This window comes from Populus euphratica, unplaced genomic scaffold, assembly GCF_000495115.2.
Source record: "Populus euphratica unplaced genomic scaffold, PopEup_1.0 scaffold5.1, whole genome shotgun sequence".
NCBI classification, from domain to species: domain Eukaryota; kingdom Viridiplantae; phylum Streptophyta; class Magnoliopsida; order Malpighiales; family Salicaceae; genus Populus; species Populus euphratica.
The window spans coordinates 1,381,238-1,392,253 of record NW_011499848.1 but is presented as its reverse complement, the minus strand read 5'-3'; the positions used below and the strand labels follow the sequence as shown (position 1 = coordinate 1,392,253).

Below are 11,016 nucleotides of genomic sequence, written 5' to 3'. Positions count from 1 at the left end.
ATTATTTTTTTAATTATAACGAGTTAATTAAAAAAAAAACTCTGTAGTTGAGCTCCCAATAAAGCACTCTTTCATTCATCAGAAACGGTAGTCCCTCGCTCGCTCACTCTCCCACTGTTTTTTATTCTTCTAATGGAACAGTCCCTGATTACTTGAACAATTAAAGAGTCCATCTGGAAAAGTTAGCACAGTCTATTTCTTTTCTTGTCACTCAGTGCAATTATTAACACAAGAAAGCATCCACAACCGAAGATTGCATTATTGAATCGCAAGCTAAGCAAACAAATTAAAATATAAGAAAAATTAACGAAAGCAAATTACGTGGCACCCAGATTGAACCTTTTTCATTTTTTATTTGACAATTAAATAAATATATTTACAGAATGCAGAATCACATTATTTGACCACTGCCTTTTTCTAGAAATACAGGTGAATTCTTAACAGCGTTCTCAAACAGACTTTTCACGTTCATCCTCAACAATAACGGCGTCAGCATCCCACCAGGTATCCACATCAGACTCCGTCACATTGACTAACGGCGAACTGACTTTTCTTATATCACCCACCGTTAACTCACCAGTGACATCACCTCTGACATAAACCTCCGTCACGCCACCGCCACCGCCGCCACTGACATCGACTATCTTCCCCAGCATAGGTCTCAACTCCGCAAAAACCTGCGGCATCCGAAACCCAACACGGCTGTCCCATAAATTCAAGGATGAATGACCTGATAAATTTGTCTCTGCGGAGACAACCACTGAAGGAGACGAGGAAACAGCAGTGAAACTATCACATTTGCTGCCAAAAATGGAACATATGTTTCGCTCCTGATTAATGTCATAGAAAGAAACGACTGCACTCCTTGAATCGCTGCCGTTGTTAAGGTTGAAACCTAGGCCTAATCCTAAATTATCCCAGAGCTTTACCACGTTTCTCTCGTTTGTGAAATCAGACGAGGAAAAAAAGTCTCCAATGCTGCTGTTTCGTCGTCTCCGGAGCCTAAAATTACCGTTTTGCCATTGATCATCAATGTAACGATTGCCAGAACCTCTAACGCAGAAATCTTCATCATGATCATTAATGGACCACCAGCTTCGTGAAGTTGATGGGGGCTCTTCTTCCTGCTCCTCATCTGATAAGGATATTGACGACGAGCAGGATAAGTCGGTTTCGCTTTCGTAATCGCCGTCTTCTTGATTGGTAATAAGAGAAGGTGAGGAGATGAAGGGGTGGTTTTTGAATCGGATGACCAGAATCTTGATTCTGTTAATTATGGTTGTGAAAGAGGCGACTAGGGCAAGAAGGAGAGCGCCCCATTTCCAAAAACCGTAAGCGTGGTGAATTTTTTCGACTCCGGATAGAGCAAAAATCTGGGAAAGAAATGATGGGTTTTGCAGAGAAGATATGCCAGTCTCGAAATCGCTTATTCTGTTGATCACTGGGATCTCCATGCCTAGCTAGCGAGCAACAAATATGTGCAAGCACAAGAGTCTGATCTCTAGCAATCCTTACAAAAAATAGGAACTATAAGGTTGCTACTAAGAATGAAGAACAAGGAGACTCTTGACTGGAACTTTGTGATGCAAAATATAAGAGAGAGATTAGATGTGAAATGGAGGAGGTTTGCTTAAGGCCAATGGGTTGGGTTTTTAAAGGCAAAGGAGGTGGACGGGTCCGGATGGGCATGGTGCTCTTCCAATGTCTTTCATAAAATCTCTGTTCTTTTTAAAATGACTTTCATTTGTTTTTTTCCCTTCCAAAATTGCTCCAAACATTAAATGAGCAATTATTTATCATATATGAAGTGTACCAATAACGAAAATGATGACAATTGGATTTGGCTCTCCACCCAAGGGCATCTTTAATGGAAGAGAAAAAAACTAATTTTTTTTCGGGATTTACAACTTTTAACATTGGTATAAAAACAAAATCCCTACTCTAATTGTTGAATTAAAGCCACCGATATGATGGTTAATTGTTTTTTTATTAAGCTAGTCATTTTTCTTTTTAATTTTTTCATGCCTAGAACCTCGTTTTTTTCCCTTACAAGTGATGATTTTCTCGCAAGTGATTGGTTGGTACGCTTTGATAACTGGACCGTGTTGAAGGCAAAGTAGAACATAGCGCTCACAAATGCCCAAGAGGAAGTTGAGGAATCTTATGTGGCAGATAACCATCGGCCACGTGGTAGAGATATCAGGTCCACGTCAGATGAAAAGTGCTAGCAGGCTTTTTTGGGAAAGATAAAAAGGACAGAGACTGCTGGGTCAGTACGTGGGAACAGAAATGTTAATTTATTATATATGTTTGTAGTTTGTAGAGAAGGGCTACAAGTCATAATGAACGTTGTTAATTTCTTTTGCGGTAAAACAATAAAGATATAATGGGGGTCGGGTCAGTGATGAGTCATGCGACAGAGGGAGAGATGATCTGGTCCTCCAGTCTACAAACAAAACAGAAAGAGGGAGGGCTCTATTGGCCCACTTGTCCAAATCTGACTTTTCAGCCATTTGAATTTTGACACGCGGTGACAGGTCGTTTGTTGGAGAGACTGCCTCGACTCTCTGCATGATTGTTATTGTAGTCTTATGTGATGTCGTGGTCCACTCTCCACCGTCACCATCACCAGCATCTTATTCTTATTCTTCGACACCAAGAGGTGTTGATCATATGCAATATGCTTTATCAAAACAATTTGTGGTCCTAGCTCGTCTTTCTTTCATTTCTGGGAAAATCCTTGTATAAAAGAATATGGACTGTGGAGGATTTAATATCGTTGTATTCTTGTTGTGATTCCGGCATCTATTTATTGAGCCCTGGTTGGTTCATGTTAATTTTCAATTTTGTATTTTTTTTAATTAGTTAATGGATTAGTTTGATTTTTCTATGTGATCTACATCTAGTTAGTGGGGTGTTTGATGGGCTAGGGTAGGTTTTTCTTGCGTTCGTCCTTGTAGACTGGAAGTAAGAATTTAGGAGGATTATTGGGTTTTTTTCCGCAAGAAAAACCCTTTGCTATTAATTTTTTGGCGAATATGTATTTGCATAGAAGTTTCGTACTCCTTTTCCGTTTTGACGGATACCCACTTTATTATTGGAAATTACCCATAGAGACCAGCTTTGTTAACCATCCTCTCCAGTTCCTTTTATAAAAAACCACGTGCCTATCACGTGTGAGCTTCATTAATTAGCATTAAAAATTGAATAAAAGGAAGAAAAGAAAAACAACAACTAGAAGGTGTTGAAGAGGTGATGGTTGTTGGTGAATGGATTTAGAAGAATTTACATGAAAACAAAGAGAGATAGAGATGGGATTGAAAATGGATATTGAATAAGGATTGGTTGCTGGCGAGGATAAATAAAAACTTGGATTTACCTCTTCCTTTTCGTTTTTTTAATTAAAATACAAAGCCGGTTTTGGAAACTTTGACCCATGTCTGATTTTGACTGATTTCTTTTTTTATTTTTTACTTTGACCCATGTTTCTTTGAAAAACCTATGCCCTAGCAATATTATATTAACTCGTGGTGAGGCTTCTTCATTAGTTGTAAAATCCGACTACAGGGCTAACTAGATGGCACTAGTAAAGAAGACTAACTTCAATATATATATATTAAAACAATGTAATTTTGACTGATTTCTTTTTTTATTTTTTTCTTTGACCCATGTTTCTTTGAAAAACCTAAATTGAGCGTGTTTATTTGTAGAAAATTCTTCTATTTTTTGAAAAATTAATTTGAGAAATATAAAAAATAACATGTTTACTAATTACGAATTAATATTGTTTTCTTGCACCTCGTTTTTGAACCAAGTCATATTTTGAATTCAATTCAATTTATGAGTAAATTTGAATTCAATTGATAATTTATTATAATTTTTATGTTTAAAATAAAATATTAAATCATATAATTGAATTCAATTATAATATTTAAAATTTCTGTGAAAATAAATTGAATTATCAATCTTGACTATTTTGCATTTAATTTATAAATTATTTCTTCTTGCTATGAAAAAAACATTTTTTTTTTGTTACAATGACCCCACATATATTCAAAAACATAATATACAGGAATCTCATAGAAGATATAAATATACTTGTCCTAGTAGTTGTCTCGTATTAATTCTATATCAATAAAAATAAAATATATATATATATTTTTCATAAAAAAAATTTGATCAAGTTAATATTTCCATTAGAATGTCGAGGAAAAAAATTCTAGAAACATTTCAATAAAAGTACTAACATTTTACTCAAATCAAACTTAAATAAAATAAATATCAAACCAACATGACAAGCAAATAACTAATATAACCTTGATAATTTTAATAAATCATAAAGATACTACCATTATTTGTTATAATAATTCAAAATATATCACCATAGAAAATAAGTTTTAAACAGTTGCGTGGATAAATTCGTGGTAGTTGTTACATATTTTTCCATCCAATACCTCTAAAAATTTATTTATTTTTATGTTTTAAAAGTATTTTTAAATAAAATAAATATTTTTTTATTTTAAAAATTTTCATATTATTTTGAAATGTTGGTATAAAAAAAAACTCAATAAACATCACCGACCAAAGCACCCATGCCATTCTCCAAATAGCACGTGAGAGGAATTCTTTTCAAGAAAAAAACATGTTTTTTTTTTGAAGGCCCAAACATCTAACAAGTCACTAGTATCCCAAAATTTAACCGTTTAATATTAAATCAAACATAGTATGACTTAGTCTATTTGTCCGTGCAAGTCACACGACTATATGGTATATATTATATACCAGGCATGGCATATGATTTTTTGGAGTAAACGAAAAAAACATTATGATTAGTCTTTGATCGAGTGGTCGGCGGAGCAAATAGAGCAATGCATGCCGACTTTTTAATGGCTAATATCATATAACGAAAGGGGTTCTTCTTTGGACTGTGACTCTGTTGGTGATTTATGCCCCATATTCAAAAGAGGAACAGGAGATGTCATGACTCGTGAGAAAACAGGAAAAAAGCTGCAGAAAGGTCATTGAAGGAGGGTTTCTATCTTTTCGTTCAGTGTCGAGTACGACTTTTATCAGGCTCAACTGATCACTATCACCTGCATAATTGTCTGGTGGATGATCGATAAGTTATTAACCATCTTGGTTACATACTAGATCAACTCTATCAGGGGAAGGAGGGGGGGGGCACCAAATCCTCGATGGGTTTTTTACCTTAGAAAATGGACAAGACATGATGACCATGCGAAAAAGATAGCTCCTATGACATTATACATTTGACAAACAATTAAATGCTTTGATTAGAATCATATAAAATGTTGTATAAGCTGTATGCATTACTTATTTAAAATAATATAGTTTTATTGAAAAAAAAATAGATGTTATTCTTTCGCTTACACTTGATAGAAACGCTGAGAAAAAAAAAGTATGAATAAGATTTCGATAATAAAAAAGAAATTCAAACAGGGGATTATCCTGCATATAAAGGGTCATCTATAGCAGATTTACGATTCCAGCTTAGAATAACAGTAGTTCCATCATGTGTGAACCAGGAAGAAATAAACAAGGAGGAGGAGCACGAGCACATGGTGGTATGGAACATGAGATGGATTGCAGGACTTGGGTTTCTGAGCAGGCCAGAAGCCCATGAAACTAGAAGTATTTTATGAACCATTTTCTGATTGGTAGGCCGGATATAGATTTACGTGGGCTCTAGGAGACCTGCACAGTCAAAAAATGAGGAATGGAGCTTTGCTTTAAACTCAGGTTCAATAATTTATCGCAGCCTTGCAGCAAACATGGCTGCAAAAGTAATAATTGATTAATTTTAATAAAAAAAGGTGTTTCCATGTATATTTTCGGATTTCAATGATATCCTAATATTGCCATATGCAATCCCAGGATTTGGGTATGCTAAATAAACTTCTTTTTTCTTTTATCTAAAAATACCTTCGGTGTTCAATGAGGCGACTTTAAAAATAACGAGGGCATTTAAGATACAAAATGATAGTTTTGTAATATTTTAATAAAACGGAGTGTAGATTTTTATCCAATTTTTAAAATTTTGTTTGATCTCAGTAATTTCACAGCAGAGGATTACTGTAATTCACTCCTATGATATTGTATAATGTCACGTAAGGTATTATCCTTTCCATAAATTCTATACAGAATCCGTTTTTATTTCATTAAGAAAATTCTGCCATTCAAGAAGGAAATGAACAGGATATCTCTCAATCACCATCCTACCACCTCCAATTCAGCCATTATGCTGCCCATTTTGGGGTCCTTTCCTTTCCAAGCACGCACCTGCCTGCATAAACAATGAGTATATTCCACCGAAATAAAATTAATTAAACACAGACGCTCTAGTCAAATGGCAATTCGAGCTTCTGAGTGTGAACAAAAATTTGGATCCTAAGCCGTCACTGCATATCCCAATCATAAATTAAATTTAAAAATAAAATAAACATACAGATATAGTTAGTATTCACATGATATGGATATCTTTATGACAAATACACTGGCAAAAAGGTTGGGTGCTCCTACAGTTCACACCTACCCAGAGTCTATACGTTTTAGATTCTTTCCTCTTTCTTCTCCCACGTCGGCAATGGTACCTCTGCATAAATACTGAGAGCTCAACGAGAGTTGTCTGTGCAAAATTGACAATGGGGTATCGGTGTATCAATCTTTTGACTATTGTTTCACTTCTGCTTCTGTTTCCAGTGATTAATGGTTGGGGAATTGATGGGCACCTCACAGTATGCAGAATTGCTCAGGTCTTTAAGCTTCTCATTTCCTCTTGTATCGTTTGTGCTATCGATGTGTGTTTTTCTTCTTTTAGAGATCAATACGTATTTTGTGCTTGTGCTTTTGTGCTGTAACAGTCCCGCTTAAGTGAAGCTGCTGCTGATGCTGTCAAGCAACTGCTGCCAGAATATGCAGGGAATGACTTAGGGAGTGTGTGCTCATGGGCAGACGAGGTTAGGTTCCGTTTTCATTGGTCAGCCCCTCTTCATTTCATCAATACCCCAGATGTTTGCAACTACAAATACACTAGTAAGTTGCTCTTTTTGCTTGTATATGAATACAATCCCCCTTTTCTCCCTGTCCCCTTTTCCCTTCCCAGTTTGTATTGCTTCTAAGTCAGACCAGTTTTTGTTTTTCTTTTTCTGGTGTTAACTGCCCAGTAGAAAGACGAAAGCCGAATTTGGTGGTTCTGCTTCAATTATCCATTGCTGCAGGTGTTTACTTTTTCTTTTTTATGCTCAGGGGATTGCGAGGATGATACTGGTGAAAAAGGAAGGTGTGTTGCAGGGGCAATTAACAATTACACTACCCAGCTTCTTACCTACAACAGTGGTTCCTCGCAAGCTGATAGTAATGAAAACAAATTGTTATTCATCAATCTTCCCTGCCTGTCATCATAAAAATTGCTAACGAAATGTGTTGATTTATCAGATAACCTGACAGAAGCCCTTCTCTTCCTTTCTCATTTTATGGGAGACATCCATCAGGTGTGAGAAAATTGCACCTTTTATTCCGCAATACGGTTTTCATTGTCGAGGCAACGCTTTTCGCCTTTGTAGATTATAGTAATGTTTTTTCAATGCAGCCTCTACATGTGGGTTTTGCTTCAGACAAAGGAGGCAACACCATTGATGTCCATTGGTACAGAAGGAAACAAGTCCTTCACCATGTCAGTCCCAATTGCCGAAACGTTGTCTAAAATGCCTCGACCTTTAACATAAAAGCTTAACGTTGTGCTTATGTCAATGCTTACAGATTTGGGATGCCAGTATAATAGAGACAGCAGAGGAAAGATTGTACAACTCAAACGTGGATGACTTGGTTGATGCCGTTCAGAAAAATATCACGGTACTCTTCTTCAAAGATTTGAACCAAATGAAATATGTTTGGCCCAATAAATCTGTTTGTTTTCTTCACCCTTTCTGACTCAACTTTTTTTTTTTTAAATTCTCTGTTGCCTTTGGCAATACCAAACAACAGAATGACTGGGCAGATTTAATTCCAAGATGGGAGACCTGCAGCCTTAACAAGACAACCTGCCCGGACATGTATGTTGAACATCCTCGATTTATTAGTAGACGAACAATTTATAAGGAATTTCTCTCTCTCGTAAGATTATTTTGCGACAATATCGATGTCTGTTCAACCTTAGTCACGCCAGTAATTTCTTTTCCTGCCTGTTTTACTATATTTTCAACCCTTGCATGTAATTAAACCTAATTCAAACTGCTAGGATGGACGATGATTAACTTGATTCTGGATTTATTATTAAAATTTTGTTAATTCATATATTAATCTTAAAAATAAAATTGTTTTTTTTTATAGATACGCATCTGAAGGTATCAAAGCAGCATGCGATTGGGCATATAAAGGGGCGACTGAAGGGACAGTATTAGAAGGTTGGCAGAATACAAGATATTCTTCTGAGGTTTACTGGCTTGAGTGCATGCACTTATTCGATTAATCAGAAAAGATAAGACCATCTCTTTTGCATTGCAGATGATTATTTCATATCCCGTTTACCGATTGTGAAATTGCGGTTAGCTCAAGGTGGAGTTCGTCTGGCAGCCACGCTCAACCGCATTTTTCAGTGACGAATATCTGGTTCTGGAATTAAATAGAGCATCCTGAAGCTTTTGAGATAATCTGTTCTATGTTGATTATATGGGGGGGCTTATCCATGCAATGTATGCTAAACTTTTAGGCATTGTTTGCAAATGTAATACTACATATTATCTTCTAAAAACTCAAGCACTCTGATTTTTCTTAAAATTTAGTTTAAATCAAACAAGTACAGATAGACATATAACTGTAAATACTGTTAGAAGCAATGGTGGTACAAAGAAAAAGCAGTGCTTTTAACATACATTCCATGAAAATAACAAGTTTTTGACAAGCTACAGATCATTCAATGCATTTAACAAAACATTGAGAGGTTGAATTTTGTGGGGCATTCATTGCAACACCTCCTTTTTTTAACACAAATAATGTACAGCTGGATCATCTCAAATATCTATACAAGAAATAGAGATATGTAGTCTAAATCCAAGTTTACAACATAGCATACTTTTCTTTTTTTAAGGTTTCTTCACTACCAGAACGGGGCACTTTGCATTGTGAAGACAGTAACTGCTCACACTTCCTTGGATAGCTCTGTGTAAAGATATTGGAATCAGAACCCAGAAATGCCTTTTGAAGTTAGTATAATAACTTAACTGGCAGAATATGTAAAATGTTAACTGTGATCGTCATTTGTCAAATAAAAAGAAAGATGGAAAAAACTAGGAAAGCATAACTGGATAAACCAAGTGAAAATGTTTCTTCTATCTGTTGCTTCTTGTAAAGATTCGGACTAGACAAAAACATTCTAATAAGTTTTCACATCCTTCTTTAAAACAGCAGGGAAGACTATATGTATGGTTGAAAGGTATATGATCGTAACACAAACTATAATACATTCTGCGTCTAAATGCAAGAACTTAAGCTACTGCCTCATGAGTCATCAATAAATATTTTCATATCCTTGTCACATTTTCTCAAGCAACTTTTAACAGTACCAATTTTCATAAACAACGAAACAATTCTGTTTTATCTAGGTCTCAATGACACCGAACATTTCTGATGTCAGGCTTCAAGTTCATGAATTGATGAAAAATGAGTGCTTTGTATTTTTATTTTTTTTAACTTGCACCATCATCCCAGCTACAGTCGATGAATTGTAAAATTTGTATGTAACAGCATCAGAGAGATAGTTTTTACTTAAGCTACTGGGCATCGAAACAGATATAAATTTGCAAACCCTTTTGTAGATAGGAAAGGATTAACCTTTTGATTTTGCCAATGCCGCGCTCCCCTAAAACAAGCAGGCTAATATTGAGCCTTTGAACTGCATCGCATATGGCTGTTTGAGGATCACCCATCTCTGTTAATGTCTCAGCATCAACCTTTGAAAAACAAAAGTAATAAATGTAAGTCCTCATTTACACACATTGGCATGCCCCATAAGATCAAATGCAAATTAGGGCTTTAATATCTTGGACGGTTGTGAAACAATTGAATTTCATGCTAATCAGTATAGACCAGAGAAACGTGAGCGTACTCCTCGACCAGCACAAATTTCTTTAGCTTTCTCCAGCAAAGCAAACGCAATCTTCTTATTCTGCTCTTGGATAGTGTAAGTATACTCCGGATCTGTCACACACAGCATAATAATTTGAGCGTACAATTTCCAACATACAGAATCCAGATGTTGGTCTATTTCTCCTACGATTCTATACAAGTCAATCAAAATTTTAGTAACAAAAAAAAAAATAGAGGATCTTTACACAAAAACACACTAGGACCGAGGAATAGTAGATTCGAAGGATCCTTTTCCTCTAGTTTTAGAGAAAAAAAACTTTTTATGTGGACACTGCAAACTCCTTGGACATGTTTTGGTTCACTCAGGATTTGAATGAAATACGAATCTCCTTTTCATTTCTAAGCAACATGCTTTGGTTCCGCATAAAACAGAATTACAACTCCAATAGAAATCAAATCCTGTAACTTCAGATTTTGTATGCATAAGAAATAAAGGAAAAAAGGAGCACTTACTGGCTGAAACCGAGCAGTACATGCGAGCAGAACTGAGAGCAGCGGCAGTAAAAGAATGGTTATTGCTGGGAGGAGGCTGTGCGGTGAAGATAACTAGAGGTGATTTAGTGATAGATTCCTCAAGATTGTTAAGCACCCACATGAGAGCATAGTGGCTATGCTCACCATCATCAACGGCAACCATCACTTTCCTCTCAAGTGGTACCCCTCCATTTTCCATCACGTGCTCCGCCATTTTCTAGGGCTTGAAGTAATGAAGCACAGAGGGATGCAAAAGTTCACTTCTGGTTTGGAGATAAAAGATGCAGAAGCCAAATGGTCTCCGTGTCTGTTTGTTGAAGACAGCAGCTGCTAGTAGCTTCTGCCTTGTGGGTTGTGAAATGGTGGTTTTAACAAGGT

At 36.0% G+C, this 11,016-nt stretch overlaps 3 protein-coding genes across 3 annotated transcripts; 1 reads left to right on the top strand and 2 right to left on the bottom strand.

Moving 5' to 3' along the window:
- Positions 1-321: 321 nt before the first annotated feature.
- LOC105113331 (uncharacterized) lies at positions 322-1,690 on the bottom strand. The gene is made up of 2 exons (XM_011009479.1): positions 1,557-1,690; positions 322-1,510 (listed from the first exon to the last, which is right to left on the bottom strand). The coding sequence occupies exon 2, from the start codon at positions 1,452-1,454 to the stop codon at positions 450-452; it is 1,005 nt and encodes a 334-aa protein (XP_011007781.1). The 5' UTR covers positions 1,455-1,510; positions 1,557-1,690; the 3' UTR covers positions 322-449.
- Positions 1,691-6,518: 4,828 nt separating this feature from the next.
- On the top strand, positions 6,519-8,833 carry ENDO2 (endonuclease 2). The gene is made up of 9 exons (XM_011009467.1): positions 6,519-6,773; positions 6,882-7,053; positions 7,267-7,374; positions 7,456-7,511; positions 7,610-7,693; positions 7,780-7,872; positions 8,005-8,072; positions 8,350-8,423; positions 8,524-8,833. Exons 1-9 carry the CDS (start codon positions 6,663-6,665, stop codon positions 8,616-8,618), a joined length of 861 nt encoding a protein of 286 aa, XP_011007769.1. The 5' UTR covers positions 6,519-6,662; the 3' UTR covers positions 8,619-8,833.
- A 28-nt stretch (positions 8,834-8,861) lies between these two features.
- On the bottom strand, positions 8,862-11,016 carry LOC105113317 (universal stress protein A-like protein). The gene is made up of 4 exons (XM_011009454.1): positions 10,618-11,016; positions 10,124-10,215; positions 9,850-9,968; positions 8,862-9,177 (listed from the first exon to the last, which is right to left on the bottom strand). Exons 1-4 carry the CDS (start codon positions 10,850-10,852, stop codon positions 9,102-9,104), a joined length of 522 nt encoding a protein of 173 aa, XP_011007756.1. The 5' UTR covers positions 10,853-11,016; the 3' UTR covers positions 8,862-9,101.